The sequence below is a fragment of the Trifolium pratense genome, linkage group LG5 (genome assembly GCF_020283565.1).
Source record: "Trifolium pratense cultivar HEN17-A07 linkage group LG5, ARS_RC_1.1, whole genome shotgun sequence".
NCBI classification, from domain to species: domain Eukaryota; kingdom Viridiplantae; phylum Streptophyta; class Magnoliopsida; order Fabales; family Fabaceae; genus Trifolium; species Trifolium pratense.
The window spans coordinates 45,721,579-45,739,914 of NC_060063.1; the positions used below are offsets into that span (position 1 = coordinate 45,721,579).

General features: G+C 35.4%; 3 protein-coding genes across 22 annotated transcripts; 1 reads left to right on the forward strand and 2 right to left on the reverse strand.

Moving 5' to 3' along the window:
* Positions 1 to 1,409: 1,409 nt before the first annotated feature.
* LOC123882984 (F-box/FBD/LRR-repeat protein At1g13570-like) lies at positions 1,410 to 5,025 on the reverse strand. Its single transcript, XM_045931653.1, has 4 exons — positions 4,981 to 5,025; positions 2,299 to 3,530; positions 1,994 to 2,197; positions 1,410 to 1,873 (listed from the first exon to the last, which is right to left on the reverse strand). Exons 2-4 carry the CDS (start codon positions 3,526 to 3,528, stop codon positions 1,721 to 1,723), a joined length of 1,587 nt encoding a protein of 528 aa, XP_045787609.1. The 5' UTR covers positions 3,529 to 3,530; positions 4,981 to 5,025; the 3' UTR covers positions 1,410 to 1,720.
* An 852-nt stretch (positions 5,026 to 5,877) lies between these two features.
* On the reverse strand, positions 5,878 to 9,274 carry LOC123882987. Of its 20 annotated transcripts, XM_045931662.1 has the most exons (9): positions 8,864 to 9,240; positions 8,557 to 8,630; positions 8,335 to 8,456; positions 8,033 to 8,149; positions 7,325 to 7,491; positions 6,971 to 7,040; positions 6,646 to 6,692; positions 6,401 to 6,533; positions 5,878 to 6,266 (listed from the first exon to the last, which is right to left on the reverse strand). In XM_045931662.1, exons 3-9 carry the CDS (start codon positions 8,406 to 8,408, stop codon positions 6,173 to 6,175), a joined length of 702 nt encoding a protein of 233 aa, XP_045787618.1. In that variant the 5' UTR covers positions 8,409 to 8,456; positions 8,557 to 8,630; positions 8,864 to 9,240; the 3' UTR covers positions 5,878 to 6,172. The 20 variants fall into 20 exon arrangements, 15 of the variants coding, with proteins under 15 accessions (XP_045787618.1, XP_045787625.1, XP_045787621.1 ...); XM_045931669.1 differs by lacking the exon at positions 8,557 to 8,630 and having other exon boundaries at positions 5,878 to 6,141; positions 6,646 to 6,697; positions 8,033 to 8,146; positions 8,864 to 9,274; XM_045931665.1 differs by lacking the exon at positions 8,557 to 8,630 and having other exon boundaries at positions 6,646 to 6,697; positions 8,864 to 9,269.
* Positions 9,275 to 10,652: 1,378 nt separating this feature from the next.
* Positions 10,653 to 12,069, forward strand: LOC123886784 (F-box/FBD/LRR-repeat protein At3g26920-like). The gene is made up of 3 exons (XM_045936070.1): positions 10,653 to 11,348; positions 11,590 to 11,676; positions 11,773 to 12,069. Exons 1-3 carry the CDS (start codon positions 10,653 to 10,655, stop codon positions 12,067 to 12,069), a joined length of 1,080 nt encoding a protein of 359 aa, XP_045792026.1.
* The last annotated feature ends 6,267 nt before the right edge of the window (positions 12,070 to 18,336 follow it).

Sequence of the window (18,336 nt, forward strand, 5' to 3'; positions counted from 1 at the left end):
TCTACACTGGTGATGAATAATACTTGGGATTTGGTTCAATTACCTCCTCATAAAAAGGCTACTGGGTGTAAATGGGTCTTCAAATTGAAATTACATGCTGATGGTACAGTTGAGAAATACAAGGCACATTTAGTTGCAGAGTAGTTCACACAAACTGAAGGAATAGATTACATGGATACCTTTCGTTGAGAGTATTCTTGCCTTTAGCTGCTTCTCAAAACAGGCCTCTATTCCTTACATCAGTACTTGCAACCCCCACCTGGCTTAATCACTCAGCACCCTAACAACTTGGTATGCAAGTTACAGAGATCCTTACTATGCAAGGCAGACAGATCTTCTTTTACCGACTCTGACAACAGGTTGGTTTGAACTTTGAATATTTGGTATAGCAATATATATGTCTCATCTCCAGGGAAACTTTGTGTGTCATACCTTACATTGAGTGATATATAGTTTTTTTCCCACATTTCAGATAACTAAAATTGATTTTCAAATCTTTTTTCATTAAAGAAAAATAGAATCTTTATTTTTAAAAACAAAACCATTTTATGTTAATATTTTTTAATTAAAAAAAAAAGTACCGTAAAAAAAAAAGAAAAAGAAGTTTCAGTTTTCATCTTCTACCAAAACTATTTGCCGTAGAACCAGAGATAACGAAGTAGAAGAGGACTCCGGCGATTGAAGAAGACGACGATGAATACGATCACGACGGTGGAAACAAACGATTTTCGGCGAAGCCTGAACCATGAAGAAGAAGTAAAGTAAAGTTATGCAGAAAAAAGTAAAGTTTTGTTTTTAAAAAATAAATATTCTTTTTTTTTAATTAAAAAAGACTTGAAAATAAATCTTTAAAATTTTTAATTTAAAAATAAATTTTATTTCGGAGTAAATCTTGGAGTAAATCTTTATTTTTGGTGCAAAATAAAAAAAAATTCGTTTTTTTTTTTTTATTTTAGGATTTTTTTTAAAAAAAATTATGCAGAAAAACAGTAAAGTTTTGTTTTCAAAAATAAAGATTCTATTTTTTTTAATTAAAAAAGATTTGAAAATAAATCTTTAAAATTTTTAATTTAAAATTAAATTTTATTTGGGAGTAAATCTTTATTTTTTGTGCAAAATAATTAAATTTTAATATAAATGATTTTTTTCCACGTGTATAAGTCACGTCAGCATATGTGCACAGTCACATGTCCTGCTGTACACTAAGAGAGCAAAATGAGGGAATCAATGTTTTGCAAGGAGGTAAACAAAAAAGGGGTAAACGAAAATTTGCTTATTTTGCAGGGGGTAAATTTGCTTATTTTGCAGGGATAACCAAACCTAGCTAAATAAAAATAACAAATCTAACTAAAATATAATTAAATTAAATTTATGTAAAATAATAAAATACTAAAGACCTTCTACAATGAATTCACATAAAACAAAGTACCAATGAGATGAAAGGAGAAACAGTCTTTTTTTTTTTGGTACAAGGGAGAAACGGTCATTAATCTCACAGTTTTTCACTTTTTCGAATTTGGATTCTAATTTAGGAAGAAGAAAAAGGGCAATTTCATGCTCACTTTCTACCCTTCTCTATCAATTTCAATTTATTTTTTTGACACATCAATTGTAAGTTGAAAGTGGAAGTTTGACAAATTATGCGAGATAATGAAAATCAATGGAGAAACGAATTGAGAAAGATGAATGGGTAATACCATTTACTTCGAGCCAATATAGTCTAGAGGTCCAAATATAGTCTAGAGGTAATATTACTTTGAGCCGGAAAATTTGGCAACGATTCTAACATGGTCCCATAATTTGTTGTAGATCTAGCGTCACGCCACCAACACTTAGTATCATCTTTTCTTCTCCTTAGCGTTTCATAAAAAAACTGTAGTTTTAGACAATTAATAAAAAGAAAAAAAAAAGAGTTAGAAATGATAAAAGATTGAAGGTAACACACACACTTGCGCAACTTGAAATTAAAGGAACATGAGAAACAATGACATACCTCAACGAATGCTTTGCTAGAATGTATAGGATTAATGCAAGTATCCAAGTCCCAAGATATAGTTTCAGGGACACAACACAAAAGTAAGAAATCAACAATATCTGAATAAAAAGTTTCATTTATTTCTGAAAGAATGTATAGGTCCATATGCTTGATACTTGGTGGAGGGGATGGAATATCCAACAACTCTAGTTTTGGTGCATCCTACATATAAAGTAAGGGCAAATTAATACTCACAATTTAAATATATAGATCGAATTAATGAATGAACCAAACAAGTAGTTAATATTCATATTCATACTCACCACATAATTATGAAAGATGGAGAGAGATAGTGATATAAAAACATTTTGAGGTTTGATATTTTGGAGAACTTCCCTCACATAAAAAACATCAAAATCATCAATCAAGATACTAAGACGGACTTGTAGTTGAGTAGACATGTTTAAAAAAGATATAATAGGTTTTGAGCCGTTAAAACGATCAAATCCACATGACAATAGATTTGGAGCATCAATGTTGGCCTCCTTCAAGTTAGAGCAATCCGATACCTTTAAATATTTAAGTTGAACACTTGAAATATTAATCGTATCTGACAGTATACAATGCCATATCTCCAACGTCTCAAGAAATGGAAATTTTGGTAATAGTTCAAGAAACCATTTTTCTGTGATAATAGTATTACCATTAAAACACAAGAGCAACTCTTTTAAATATTTGCAGTGAATAAAATCAATCTTAAATGGTGTGTTCAAACGATCATGGCAATAATATAAACTCTTAAGACTCGAAGCTTCATCGATATAAACCTCTTTTATTCCATCAACATAAACTGTCTTGAGCTTTTGTAGACCATGCATGCTCAAACACTTCATACTGCCACTTAAAAGCATCAAAATTATAACTTCAATCAAAGGACAGCAAGAAATGAGACGCTCAATTGCTTGTTTATCTTCCAAAAGGACATGCAACAAATGTAATTCTCTCAACGAGAAAAACTTATTAATCGAATGATTCATGAATGCTTGATCGACTCTAATACCCCCTTCTAACATCAACTTGGTAAGTGATTTGACTTCAATTACACCCTTCGGTAAGACATAACATTCGCCCCCCCGACCTTTCTCATCCTGGCTGATGGAACCATCTTTAGGCAAACAAATACTTAAAATTTCAACACCACTTTCAACGACCAACTTCAAGCAAAGATCAAGATCATTTGGCACGCAGCGAAGATCTAATATAGCAAAGTAAAATTCTTTGATGGCCAACCTTCGGTCCCAAAACCATAATAATCTGCTCTTTACATATTCAATGAAGTCCTTACTCTTCCTAGGTAAATCTTCCGTTGGTTGTATCGACTCTGTTATGAAATCAAAATCGCAAAAACATAAGTAGGGAAAAGTATACCATGTATCTAACCAAGTCTTTGACAAAACACTTGTCCTAGCAGCATCTTCCGATATTAGCCTTGATAGTATGTTATGAAGAATGAATTTTGGTAGATTTGACAATTTGTCCTCCGCTTCTTCCATTTCTGATGTGAAAGCAACAAGAACAACCTTTGAGACTCTGTTAAATTTATTCATAATCACGTGTTGCAAAGAATCACGCCTTTAATAAAATAAATTTTTATGCTATTAACTATTAACGAACAACAAAACAGATACTTAATTTTATTTTGATTTTATAACAAGAATCTGAACCAGTGGAAGATTATAATCAAATCAAATATCAAATATATATGAAATAAAGCAAAAACAACAACCGCTAATTGATACACTATGTATAAACACCGAAAATACAAATTATGATATAGAGATGTTAATTTCATTTGTAAATAGAGATTTCCGAGGGATTGTTCTATTTGGGGACTTAAAGATGAGAAATTTTTCTCCGTGGTGATCGGGATGAGAATATTTTCTCCGTGATGAAAAAGTTCAACCGAAAGAGATTTGGGAATGGGGACGAGATTTTATCTCCCGGCCAGCCGAGACTTCGTCTCCGAAAATTTTATTAAAATAGCATGTATTAATAGGATGGTGTGTACGCGATCACAGAGGGCAATTTATTTTGGGACGAAGATATGTGATCCAAGGAAGATGTGCTATACACCAAGGGGAGGCAAGTGCACCGTTGGAAACAATGAAGGAACTAAGCCAAAGAGGATTCACAAATGTTTTATTTGAAACCGATTCTAAAAATGTAGCGAATGGAATCCATCATATGTGGAATGGTGTATCTGAATTTAGTTCCATTATTCATAGGTAGGATCAGATGTATTTTGTTTTTTCATTCGGACATTGAGGTAAAGTCTATAAAGCGATAAGCGAATATGATTGCTCACACGCTTGCTAGTGCGGCCATTTCTTGACCTAGTCGCTATATATATATATATATATATATATATATATATATATATATATATATATATATATATATATATATATATATATATATATATATATATATATATATAAATTTAAGTACTTTATAAATTATTTTTAACTATATTGTTACATGTTATGTGGGTACATTTGTTTATATATGAAGTTTTTTATTGCCATAAGATTCACAGTAATATTTTAATTTTTTTTATTTGATATATTTTTAAGGTTGACGGATCACCGCGGAATATCTGGAAATCCGCGGGATGGGGATGAAGGAAGAAAACTACTTGAAGCAGGTAATGATGATGGAGATAGGGGACATCTTATATAGTTTGTGAAATTTGAAAACAATTTCAATCGCAACAGCCACAGTTATAACAACCATAATAACCTCAATCCCAACAACCACAACCGCTACCGTATTCGCAACCGTAATTTAAAACCATAGTATTAGCGACCAGGAAAATGTTTACTTGAAGTGAAATAAAATATGATGATAAACAAAGAGAGAAAAAGGATACGCATTCTAACAAATGCATAGACAAAAAACACAACACAAAATAACACAGATTTTCTAAAAGAAATATAGTTGCGTACCTTTCACAAGTTTTCTCCTCCTTTTCACGTATTATTTTATTCTACCTGTCATTCAGAAAAACCTCTATTTATAACAATAACAATTTATCTTTTTTTTAAAAAAAAATTAGGTTTAATACTTTTGTAAAATACAGACGATTTTAAAAGATTTTATCAAAAAAAAAAAAAAAAATAGAGGTTTTGTAGGATTTAGATTTTAGAGTTTAAATGACTAGTTTAAAAAAAAAAAAAAAAAAAACTTAAAAGTGGATTTAGATTTAAATGACTAGTTTAACAAAAAAAAAAAATCTTGATGGTTTTAAAAGATTTTGTAGGATTTTTCAATTTAAAAGAAAGGATTTTTCAATTCTGATAGATTTGTAATACCAATTTTTAAGATTTTAAAGAAATTTATGATTTTTTGTACAATTTTTAAAAAAAAAAAATTTTGGCACAGTTAATTGTTCTTTTCCTAATGTTGTTTTTCACTTGATGACTAATGTTGAAAAGAACTACTAAATTAATTTTGCTACTCATCCATAGAATAAAAAAATGTATTTTTCAATGCATTCTTTAAAAGAGGCAAAATTACACTACAAGTCCTTTATCTTATTTTTTTGTAACAGTTTGGTCTTTTATCTTTTTTTTGTAACAATTTGGTCCTTTATCTTTTTTTTTGTAACACTTTGGTCCTTATCTTATTTATTTATAAAAAATAAAGGACCAACGTGTTACAAATAACAAATGATAAAGAACCAAACTGTTACAAAAAAGGGGACTAAAGTGTTACAAATAAAAAACATAAAGGACTAAAGTGTTACAAATAAAAGATAAAGGACCAAAGTGTTACAAAAAAAAGATAAAGGACCAAAATGTTACAAAAAAATAAAATAAAGGATCTGTAGTGTAATTTTGCCATTTAAAAGAAGATGATACTCATACTAGAGTTCATACATGTTTTCTTCTATGATTAACCAACAATACAATCATACTGTCAAAAAAAACCAACAATACAATGAGATGTAAAGTGCAATTGCATATGGAGAGCAAACAAAATCCCAGAGGCACATAAGCATAATCTAAGTGAAATGTGTATTATCTCTATATATTCACTCACTTAGAAACACAGTTCCATTCCATCATAGGGATTGAGCCACCAGTTGCCACTATTTCCTACTCAAGCTGCAATTAGTATCCACAAAAGAAATATAAATTACAAGATGTGGTAAGCCTGAAATGTTGGTTCATTGTGAACTTTTCTAGGTCTGTTCTTCTTGGGCTGAGCCACATTTAATCTGTAGCAATTCCTAGAGTGAAATTGAAACAATGTAGTAGATGTCTATAGCATTATAGCTCAATATTTACAACACAAGATTAAAACAAAATGCAAGTTATGAAATAACAAAACCTATTACCATATTTTATTAGTTTATATTTGTACCTCTCTGAAAACTGGAAGACAATACCAACCCTTTTCGGCACCAACGGCTTTGTAGATTGACTAGAATTCCCATCATCCCCAAAAAAATATATGTGAATGGATCCAGATGTTGGTTTCTTATTCCTGCAAGGAACTATATGGAATGAAAGAAGGCCATGAGGAGGAGCAACAATAATTAACTAGACAGGTAGATAACATGAATGTTCAATAAAGCAGATTTACAAAAGAGTAAAAAGATGTAAGACCTGCAAGAGAGTTGTTTTTCCGCTTCCACTCTGTCCGAAAATTAGACCTAAACTGTGGCAATTGACAGAAATGAGTTACCGCACAAATGAAAAATCATTTTCTCCTTTAGAACATATGTAAAACATCCAGCATTTATATGTTAAATAGTTTATCTAGAATGCTAGTTAAAGTGGTTTTATGAGGGACTACAAGGAGATACAGTAGGTCTTTATCTAGTTTAACCAGGATAGATACAAGGAGATACATGATGCTAGTTTGACCAGGGACTACAAGGGGATATAGTAGGTCCTTATATTTTAGCATTGGTTCAATAAAATAGTATACCTTTGCACTGCTATCCTTAAACTGGTGAACATGAGCATAAAGTTTTTTGAAGTCAACACTTTTTTTATCCCTGCACATGTAAAATCAATAGAACATAAAAAATCATGCACTTCTCCATATTCAAGTCATATCTTACTAACTGAACTGAATGACAGATTCCCTAAGTCTTACTAACTGAAACAGAACTGAATAACAGTCACAAACTAGTATCATGGAGCATCTAGCAAAGTGCTATTGTCATGTAATAGAAGAAACAAACAAGTATTTACCATTGGGTTTTCCATCACAAGTATATTATTAAAAATGCATTATAAGCATAGCATAAAGAACAAACATGTTGACAGCCTGCCAAACCTGCCAATATCTTTTCCTTGTCACCGGAATTCCAGTGTTTGCCCTTGAAGTGAGCAGGTTCGACACCACCGAAAACAAGCTCGCCACCTTCCTCTGCTTTCGGATCACGATTTAGCCAAAATGAAAATACAGGATCCTTAACAAGACCTTGTTCGACAATAATGTACCTGTGGCAGGAAAATTTAGGATACGATATGTCTTCCTTTTCAGCTAATATATAGTGTTGGCATTAAGTGGATGTGATTTGCAGTTTCAAATGCATGTGATTTGCAACTAATATATAGTGTTGGCATTAAGTGGATGCAAGTTACTTATTTATCAGATTTATAGTACAATTACTAATGTGCTACAAGCCTACAATGACTTTTTAGTTCTAGATCCTACACCAGAGTTATCTACCCAAAAATATAATGAAAAAATTGCTCACATCACAAGACTGGCCAAGTTGGTGATTTTCAAACATGTAGTTGAGGTGACAATTACCATAGTGCCTAAAATCACAAGACTTATTACATTAGTAAAAGTAGGATATATAGTTAGAATTAATTAGTTACATGGTGTGATAGATTATACTAGATACTAGATGAGAATACAAATATCAAAGTTAATTTATTTCCACAGTTAACCCCTCTTATGAGATCTAAACTAGTAAGTACTAGCTAGTAGATAACTATAATCTAAGCCAAAAACCAAAAGTTTTGTTGCCACCTGGTGCTGATTAGGTAGCCATTATTGCCCTTGCTTCTCTTCCTTACTCCTATTGTCAAGCACTCTGCATTATTAATACAATACTCCACAAACTCTTCTGTGTTGCTGCAGCTGCTACTACTTCCACAAAGACCGTAAAAAGTAATGAATTACAAACACTGACTGAACCACTTTAAAAACTCAAAAGTAGGAAAATAACATTAATTATAGTGACATTAATATTCATTTTATAAGATTAAAGCTCCAGATCTCATGGACAAAAGGATGTAAATTGAAGGTGTTTTGGATGATAGGGCTATTACCAGCTAAAGAAAGAAGATGGCTTCTTTTGGCCTAGTACCAAGATAGAGACCTCCAATTTCTTAACTTGGCTCATTGCATTGGCAAGTTTCGGACCTTGAATTACAAGTGCTTCAACTTCCACCTATGTCATACAATAAGCATCTGACACTTGTATCTTGTTTGTGTTCCATTGACAAAATTGCAGAAAATTCATAAATATAATTCAAAAATTAAACTTAAACCTTGAAAAAAATCTCACAGTCATTAATAAAAACTCTTCTTCCCACTTTAGCATTTCACAAACTTAAACTTAAACCTGTATTTTCAAGAAGGAATTTTCAAGCAACTAGTTTAATTTTCGATCCTTGTTTCCTATACACACAACAGATCAAACACAAAATTGGAAAAACTACATAATCAAACGGAAATAGTATTCTTCTATTACATCTCATATGATGAAAAACACATACCTAATTCCCAATTTATTAATATACCATATGATGAAAAAATTGGAATAATTATTCAACAAAAACGAGTGAGAAACTGAACCTGAAAGTGATTTTGAACGTTAATTGAAGAATTTGAGGAGAATCTGATGCTTTCGTTGAACAAACGAGTTTGAATCTGAATGAAGAACGAAGATTGAATATCTTAATTAAGGTAAGAAGAAGATTGAACTCGCGAGTTTGAATCTGAGTGTGATTGTATGATAAACGAAATGGATGAAAACGATGAGATGGAACGAGATGGCTGAACTTGTGAGTGAGAAAAAAATGTTGTGCAGGTAAGTGGCCATTTGAAGAGCATGATGCCAGAAAATTGGTGGAATAGAAGCATGAGCAAGGAGGTTGGAATTATGTTATTGATCGTATGAATTTTTCTTTTGCCTTTTCCATTGTGAGGACGAGAGAATCTAAAAGACATTCCATTTAGTTCACAAAACTTATAAAAGTGAGCATTATCATATTCCTTGCCATTGTCACATTAAAAACATTTTATTTCACGCTCAAACTGTGTTGTAATATGGAATGTACTTGTGATTTGTTTGAAATTAGAGAAGTCCATAAAAAAAATAGTAAAATCATCAAGAAATAAAACATAGTAACGATGTCCTCTGATGCAGGTCCGACGAGTTAAAAACGGACTCTCCATTAATTAGATAGATATGATCATCAAAACTTTGTGATATGCTTATTCCAAAAAAAAAAAAAAAAAACTTTGTGATATGCTATCGAACTTATTCCAGTATTGAAACTTGTTATATATTGTCTCTCTAGTTAAAATTTGTATTCTGTCTATAAGCAGAGTTAGAAGCCAACATGATAGAATAAAAAAAAAGAATTCACTGATATTTCCCTAATAAATATAATTAAAAATAAAAATTGAAATATAATAAGGGGCAAAAATGTGTTTTTGCTTCACGTAATATTAGCGAATTTGAGTTTTAGTCCCTAAAAAAAATCATTCAATTTGTCCATCTAATTTCAAATTACTTTTATTTTAGTCCTAATATGTCAATGTCACACAAAATGTTGACACGGCCAAAATCTGTTGACTGGACCACTGTCACGTGTTCTGAGGCACTAACTTGACAAAAATACGGGGAAGAAAACTAAAATTCGCATAAATTACATGGATGAGCGAAAACCAAAATTAGCTCAAATTTAAAATTAAAAAATGTAAAAAAAATCATTCTCAAATTATCCTTCTTTTTATTTGGACATGTCACCATCTTCCACCTCACCCCATCAAATACATATATTGGGGTGAACACTCCGGTACACATATTATATGGATATGTATCGGTACGCGGCTTAGGTGGATGATTATAATTAGTCTACAAATATTATTTAATATAGAAAAATTAATAAATAATATTTATAAACCAATCAAAATCATCCATATCAACAAATTTACTAGTACATATCTAGATAATATGTGTATAAAAAATTCACCCTGGTACAATGTTTTGGAAGAGTTCCTGTTTTTTATGATAAAAAACTTATTTTATTTTTTCAGTCTTAAAAAAAAAATACACTTATTTTATTTTTTCAGATCTAATCAACTTATTCTTTTCTTTTTTTTTTTTTTGACGGAAATCTTCCCCTTAATTCAATAGAGGTTATCATAGTTTCATAAGAATCCTCCTTCCCTAAAAAATATAACAACCTGTTTGCATAGATTAGAGCATAGCACTATTGCCGTATCTTCTCATTCAATGTGTATTTGAACCCTATACTAATTACACTATTATTTCCGTATCTTCTGTAAATAAATTAAAATCATATATCATATGGTTAGAAACCCTATTCTCATTCTCATTGAACCTTATACAAAAATGAAAAGCCAAAAAGTGGAAAAACCATGCCGTCGCCGCAATAACTCTCGCCGGAAGCCTACAATTTCAACTCCAACGGTAGATAGAATTAGCGACTTGCCGGATTCAATTCTATGTCACATTCTTTCTTTTATTCCAACCAAACAAGTGGTCGCCACTAGCCTCCTCTCACCTAGGTGGAAGTCAATATGGCTCTCAGTCCTAACTCTCGACTTGGAGGACAAAACCTTCAAAGACTTTACTTCCTTCCAAAACTTCACATTCATAGCAATATTCTCACGAAACATCACATTGCCAATTCTTTCATTTCGCTTCAAATGTAGCAACAACAATTCTCTTGACTTTGATTTCGTCGATAATTTTGCTTCCTTTGTAATGCAAAGAGGGATTGAAAACCTAAACATCAGCACTTCTACTAAATTACCCTCTAGCATTCTTAATTGTAAGACTCTTAAGGTTCTTGAATTGGAAAACCTAAGAGTTGAAGATTTTTCTCATCAAATGGATCTTCCTCTTCTCGAATCTCTCCATTTGAACGAAGTCGATTTCGAACATCACGAATATCTTGTCAAACTTCTATCAAGTTGTCCTATTCTCGAAGATTTGCAACTAAAATGTATACGGATACCGGATTTTCTTGTTGGAAAGGAAAATTTTAAGTCCTTGCCTAGCTTGAAGAGTCTATATGTAGAATTTGTATGAATATATCATGTTCGTGGTTTCATTATAAGGTTAAATATGTTTTTATTCTTTATAAAATTACGATTTTTTGAGTTTAGTTATTATATGAACTTTATTTAATTTTAGTTTCTTTAAATCTATTTGCAGTGATTAAACTTGAAAAAATCGTAATTTTTTATTCAGACTAAAAATATATTTAACCATTTTTATGTACATTTATTTACGTCTAATAATGTGTTTTGTGTAATTCATGCAGAGCACCTATGTATCTTGGCCTAATAGGTGGAGCTGGTTACTAGAAATGCTTGAATGTTGCTCTAAACTTCAACATCTTACCATTCAGGTTTTGTTGGTTTGTGATTTTTTTCTTTACTTTTTTTTAAGTAAAATTCCATGTTTTATTTTCTGAAAAACCAAAAATTATGTGAATTTTTTATAGGATTCTGCAAATGAAGACAATTTGTACAACAATTGGAAGGAACCACCAAAAGTTCCACATTGTCTTTCATCAGAGCTTAGAACATATTGCATTAAAGATTATAACTACCACTTCTACTACAAAAAAATTGAGCTTCAATTTGCAAAATATATTTTGCATAATTCAAAAGTATTACATACTATGACAATATTGAATAGCTCTCGCATTGTAGATATGAATGCAAGGCTCCAAATGTTTATTGAATTATCTTCATCCACATGGGACTCTTCATATTGTAAACTTTTATTTGTTCCATGATGGCAATAGAGCATATATTTGAATTATCTTCATCCAATGGGACTCTTCATATTGTCAACCTCTTATATTTGATTCTATATATGAATTATTGGTAGGATTTCATGGTTAAAGATGCACTACCTTTGTTTCATTTTCAAATATATATTGTTCTTTTGTTTCATGTAATTAATTGATTCAAGATATTCTTCATTGTCGTTCTTTTGTTATTTTCTCATTGATGATATATTGCATATTTGTATTTTATTTCACATTGTTCTAATTTTACCCTTTGTTTATAATATTTCATTAAATTGTTTTGTGAGTTTAATTCAGTTGGTAGAAATATCATATTTTATATGTAAGAGTTAAGGTTTAAATCCGGACACTCCACTTATTCACCTTAAGGGTTCGTTAGTGGGTAGGATAAGAGACAATATATGATAACTAGCAGCAACAATCAGGTTTATTACAGGACAACTCATGATGTTCATATCGATTTATTATACTATTTAAGATAAGAGATAAGATATATGATAAATAGCAGCAACAACTGAGTTTATTATGGGACAACTTTTGATATTTATCTATCGATTTATTGTGCCCCTTTGCATCTGGCATTGAGTAGACATCATAACTGTCCTAACACTACAATATCTTTTCTTTAATTTCAAACACAAAAATGACACATGACTATTCATATCTTGACTACTATAGTATAGGTTGAAATTCAAAATACAAGATGCCCGGTGCCAAAGTCATTGGATGGGTAAGTCACCAATCCCCCAATAGAATACATAATGTACTTTATCCGTTGATTTACGGAGGATGCAGGTCCGACGAGTTAAAAAAGGACTCTCCATTCATTAGATAGATAAGATCATCAAAACTTTGTGATATGCTTATTCCAAAAAAAGAAAAAAAAAACTTTGTGATATGCTATCGAACTTATTTCAATTCAACAAGAGATCTCAATATTATGTCTTATGTCACAATTCAGTGTTTGATGAGACAAAAAGATATGATAAGTTAGTCTTGAAACTTGTTATATCTTGCCTCTCTAGTTAAAATTTGTATTATGTCTATAAGCGGGGTTAGAAGCCAACATGATAGAATAAAAAAAATAATTCACTTATTTTCCCTAATAAATATAATTAAAAATAAAAATTGAAATATAATAAAGGGCAAAAATTTGTTTTGTTTCCCGTAATGTTAGCGAATTTGAGTTTTAGTCCCTAAAAAAAATTCTTTCAATTTGCCCATCTAATTTCAAATTACTTTCATTAGTCCTAATATGTCCATGTCACACAAAAACGCTGACATGGCCAAAATCTGTTGACTGGACCACTGCCACGTGTTCTGAGACACTAACTTGACAAATTACGGGGACGAAAACAAAATTCGCATAAATTACATGGATGAAAACCAAAATTAGCTCAAATTTAAAATTAAAAAATGTAAAAAAAATCATCTCAAATTATCCTTCTTTTTATTTGGACATGTCACCATCGTCCCCCTCACCTCATCAATTATATTGGGGTGAACACTCCGGTACACATTATATGGATATGTATCGATACACAATTTAGGTGGATGATTGTAATTGGTTTACTAATTGATCTAACCTGATGATCAGAAAGGTTGAGGCCGGTCCGTTGAGCAAGCTTCCACACCAAAGGGAGGGTTTGTACCTGCAGGTGCTCCGATGCCTAAGTCAGCAAAGAGGACAAGAGATACAAAGAAGAGAGAGAAAGAAAGTGTAGAATGGTTTAGAATACCTGGCTCTCCTGTCTAGGAGAGCTTATATAGTGCCCCCAGCGCTGGGCCAAAGGTTGGTCTATTGGGCCGGGATAACTGGCCCAATAGACTCAACTGCCAAGATAGTCCCTGTATCGTAGGGGAAGGCCGTTATTTCGCCTCTATCTTGGTGGAGCCGTTCCGCTATTCGCGGGTAAGGGATAGGCTCAATGACAGATGTGGTTGGACAAAGGAGCACGTGCTAAACGTGCTGCTTAGCTGTTAAGCTAAGGTGGAACGGATCAACATGCATGGATAGACGAGCACGTGTTTAACGTGCTGCTTACCCATTATGCCGAGCAGGGCACGTCATTGGCTGACGTGTCGGGGAAGTCTCCCCTTATTGGGTTGTGCCCCAGATGTCGGGCAGAAGTGATTGGGCCAGCTCCTGGCCCAGTCCAGAACAGGAGCCCCCCAAGTCGTTGCTCCTAGGCATAGGAGTAATGACTTAAGATTAAGGCCCGCTTGTCGGGGAGTTGTTTTCCCCGTCGATCCTAGGAGGAGTTCATAGTTCATTGATCATGATTGTTGCTCGTTTGCGCGAGGAGCGCATTGGTATGTTGCTTGTAAATTCCTTCTTGGCACGACGAGGAGAATTATCGAAGGAGGAAGCTTCCCTTTGCTCGTGACGCGTGCCAGGATGTCCGTGGAGGAAATTACGGGGAAGGGATTTTGCCTTTCTATGTCATTTGCTTTTACGTTCCTCGACGGGTTGTCGAGGAGGTGTTGTGTTAAGTGCATCTTGTTGATGCTGCTTGTTTTTGCGGGCACATTCACTTATGTTTGTTTGGCTTGCCCGTAATTTGCGCTTGTTTGCAACGTCGGGGAGATATTTACGTTGGGGATAGCGTCGAATCCCTCGAGGGGCGCGTGGTTCTGCTCGATGGGATGCGAAAAGACAGATTCTTCATCATTTAATGCCACGTGTGTGGGCTATTGAAAGGTGCAATTATGACCTTGGGAGTACGCGTCTATCTCTTCGTTTTACGAGGAGATTTGCGGGTCGTTGGATTGGCGCGTCTCTTCAATTCTCATAAGATTGAATCAGGGCCATTTGATGGTTCTTGATCAGGGCCATTGGATTTGATCAACGGCTGATACTGGAGAAGGTGTGTCTTTTCGTGATACAGGGACGCGGATTTGGAACAGCCTATAAATAAGGGAGGAAAGGTCCATAGCAAACTTTCCTCTTTTTGCAACCTCGTTTATTTGCGTTTGCTGCTTCATTTCTCTGCAAAGTTCAAGTTTTTCCTCAAGTTTCACAGTTCAAATCTCTTCTTCACAAAGGTAAAGTGCTTTGTTTATTTCAATTTTTCATGAACTGTGTTTGATTTGCATGCCTTCTTCTTTCATACCCATTTTGTATTGTTTGTTTTGGGTTTGTTAGTAGTTTAGATCATTGTGTGTAGTAGTGTTTTGGGTTTTTAGTGACCCAACTCTCACTGTGTTTGGTGGTTTTCTGCTTTTTGTTTGAAATGGTATGATTTGGGCTTTGATTTGCCCCTTACCAGTGCCTTTCGCTTTATGTTAGCGTTTTGGCTTGGTTTTCTGGGTTCTGAAAAGAACATTATGAATGTCCCTTGAATTTCGTTTGAAATTTTCTGGAAAATAGGGGCGGATAGTGATGGATTTCTGGTAAATCCCCTTGAATGTTGATAAACGTTCATATGTTTCTGGAAAAACCTGATGAACACGAAGAACAACGTTTGAATCTCTGGGATTCTGTGCGTTTTGTGTCGGGGAGGAGATGTTGTTTCATCTCCCCGTTTAATGTAGCAAAAAGCTAGGTTAGTTGAATCTCGTGTCGGGGAGATTCTCCCCTTTTTCGCCTTCGCGAGTATTTAAGTGTCTTTGCGAATTGTATGAATGTCGGGGACCTTCTCCCCGCTTTTTCTATGAGAAAATGAGTTTGCTGAAACTCTGTGTCGGGGACCTTCTCCCCGTTTTTAGGCTTCGTTTAATGGTTCTCCTCGTTTCCTCTGTTTTCTTTGTTTGCCATTTTGATAAGGGCTTTTGGTCGGGGACAGCGTCCTTGCCCTATCCTACGCCCTTTCACTTGATCTGCGGTGAAAGGGTGGATTTGATAATTGTCGAATTCACTTTATTTTCGCTGCTTTTCAGGTGTTCGAAATGTCAGACACAGAGGAGATTACGGGGAGCCAAGCGGCTTCCAAGCATAAGTTGGTCGATACCATAACGGATCCAGAGTTGGACTGGGTTGCGCTCGAGCCGAGGGGCATTGCTTCGGCGCTTACTGCGGAGGATCCTCGACTTTACACCATCGTCGAGGACGTTAGGAATGAGCCAGTGAATTGGGAAACCTACTTGCCCGAGGAAGGGGAACGTATCTGCTCGACATTCTCCGAGGATGAATTCGCTATGTACGAGCTGGCCTTTAAGGAATTGGGCTTTAAGTTGCCCTTTAGCAATTTTGAGTGCGAAGTTTTTGGCCGGTTGAAGGTGGCTCCGTCACAGCTCCACCCCAACTCGATGGCGTTCATCCGGGCGTATTCAATCCTTTGCCGATATCTAAATGTCGAGGCCACCGTTCCCCTCTTCTTCCACATCTTTAAGATTCAGAAGCAAATAGTCGAGGAGAAGCAAGGTTGGGTGTCTCTAAAGCATTGCTCGGCGAAAATTTTTAAAATGTTCGTGGAGTCTGCCCGGGGTTTCAAGGAGAGATATTATGTTGTGAAGCCCGTGACGCAAGCTGCCCGGGATTCTCTTTACATGGAGAGGGGATTGTTTGACGAGGATGGATCTCCCCGACTTGATGACCAAGGGGTCCCTATGACTGAACGGGTACCCCGGTTCCCTTTGGCTTGGTCTTCCGAACATTTCGAAATGAGGACCGAAGAATACTTGACCGCTGCCGTGGATCTATCCCCGGAGGAACAGGCAGGGTTCTTGAAGCTCAAGACTTATGTCAAGGGCTTCAAGCCTTGTACTTACACTGTCGCTTCGGGCGCTGTTGCCCTCGACAAGAAAGGCAGGCCCAGGGTTGAGCCTCGGTTTGTGAACACCAAGGCTTTACTGGCATGCAAGAGTGTCGAGGAGGAAAATATGTTGCTCGGTATTTATTTTCAATTTTCCCTTTGCCCGTATTTGGACTTGTGTTTATTTTCTATAATGTTTCGTTTCTTGCTCCTCCTCGTGGTACTGACCATTTAATGTTTTGTTGCAGATAATATGGCCGACCTTGCATCGGAGCTTTGGAAATTGGCTGCCGAGCACAAAGGTGACAAGCAGAAGAAGAAAACCAAGAGGGCCAAGGTTGGGTCGAGCAGCACAATGAATCTGGAGGAAACTGCCTCCGGGAGTCCGAGCCAGTCTTCCCCGGTAGTGAGCTCTAGGGCGCCCCCGGGTAGTCGAATTAAGAGGCAGAGGGACGAGGCCCTGGCTACCATTGTGGACCTGTCGGAGGGGGATGGTGGTTTCGTCCTCCCTCCTTGCTTGAGTAACAGGAGTTTCTTTGACAACAACCCCCCTCAGGTGCCTGTGTCGGAGAGGAACTTTGTGCTGGGTACCTCTGAAGCGGCTCGGCGACAGCAGTTGACCCAAGATATTGCTGCTGTGGTCCGGTTGGCGGAGACAGCCTTGGTTTTGAATGAGGGTGGCCCGACTCATGAGGCAGAGAAGTTGGCCGTCAAGAACAGGAAGCTGGAGGCTGAGATTACTTTGCTGGAAAATGACCTGCTCGACCTTAGGTCCAAACAGGAAAACTATTTTAAGAATATGGAGGAGGCTCGACTTACTGCTGAGCAGCTGGAGAAAACGAATAAGGTGCTCGAGAACCTTAAAGTCAGTAGTGCCGAGCAGAGGAGTAAGATGCTGGAGGAATTGGCTATGTTGCAGGCCAAGTGTGCCCCTCTTGAGGATGAAAACGAGGAGACTCTCAAGTTTGCAACTCGAGGAGACCTTGTGAAGGAGGTCCGTAGGCTTGGGGGCCTGATGTTGGCGAGCATGGTGCATGGATGGAAAAACGCGATCGCCCAGCTCAAGATTGTGAATGCCGATCGCGGCTTAATTACTGATGGTATTCACAAGCTCAAGAAGGTTGAAAATGGGCAGATTGTTATTCCGGCGAAGTACAGGGAGATGGCCCTTGAGGAGGAGAAGCAGGATGATGATGATGAGGGGGATGATGAGGATGGCGAGGAGGAGGAAGTCGAGGAGGAGAAGGGTCCCGATGAGGATAAAGAAGGTCATGATGAGAGCAGTTGACCCTCCTCGACAAGCTATTTAGGCCTGCGCGCCATTTACTTGTAATTTTTATTTGTCATTTTATAACAAATTTTGGGGGCCTGCGTGCCCGGTTTTTGTAATATCCGAACAAGTGGGTTTTCATGCCCGGTATTTTATAACAGTGATGCCCGTTTTGTTAATCCTGCTCGTTTATTTCATTCTCCTCGTGTGTATGTTTAAGTTATTGCTCTTTGTTTTTGCTAAGTTATGCCTGTTCGTAATACGCATGTCTTTATGCTTGCTCGTTTT

Bases quoted from the DNA above. Each gene is read 5' to 3' on its own strand.
- LOC123882987 (XM_045931663.1), bottom strand. From the start codon at position 8,408: ATGAGCCAAGTTAAGAAATTGGAGGTCTCTATCTTGGTACTAGGCCAA. The intron at 8,150-8,334 runs GTAATAGCCCTA...TTGTGGAAGTAG, and splicing joins CCATCTTCTTTCTTTAGCTG to TAGCAGCTGCAGCAACACAG. The intron at 6,693-6,970 runs GTATACTATTTT...GCCACAGTTTAG, and splicing joins TTAAGGATAGCAGTGCAAAG to GTCTAATTTTCGGACAGAGT.
- LOC123882984 (XM_045931653.1), bottom strand. From the start codon at position 3,528: ATGGAAGAAGCGGAGGACAAATTGTCAAATCTACCAAAATTCATTCTT. The intron at 2,198-2,298 runs GTGAGTATGAAT...CTTTATATGTAG, and splicing joins CCATCTTTCATAATTATGTG to GATGCACCAAAACTAGAGTT. The intron at 1,874-1,993 runs GTATGTCATTGT...CTAAAACTACAG, and splicing joins CTAGCAAAGCATTCGTTGAG to TTTTTTTATGAAACGCTAAG.
- LOC123886784 (XM_045936070.1), top strand. From the start codon at position 10,653: ATGAAAAGCCAAAAAGTGGAAAAACCATGCCGTCGCCGCAATAACTCT. The intron at 11,349-11,589 runs GTATGAATATAT...TAATTCATGCAG, and splicing joins AGAGTCTATATGTAGAATTT to AGCACCTATGTATCTTGGCC. The intron at 11,677-11,772 runs GTTTTGTTGGTT...AATTTTTTATAG, and splicing joins TTCAACATCTTACCATTCAG to GATTCTGCAAATGAAGACAA.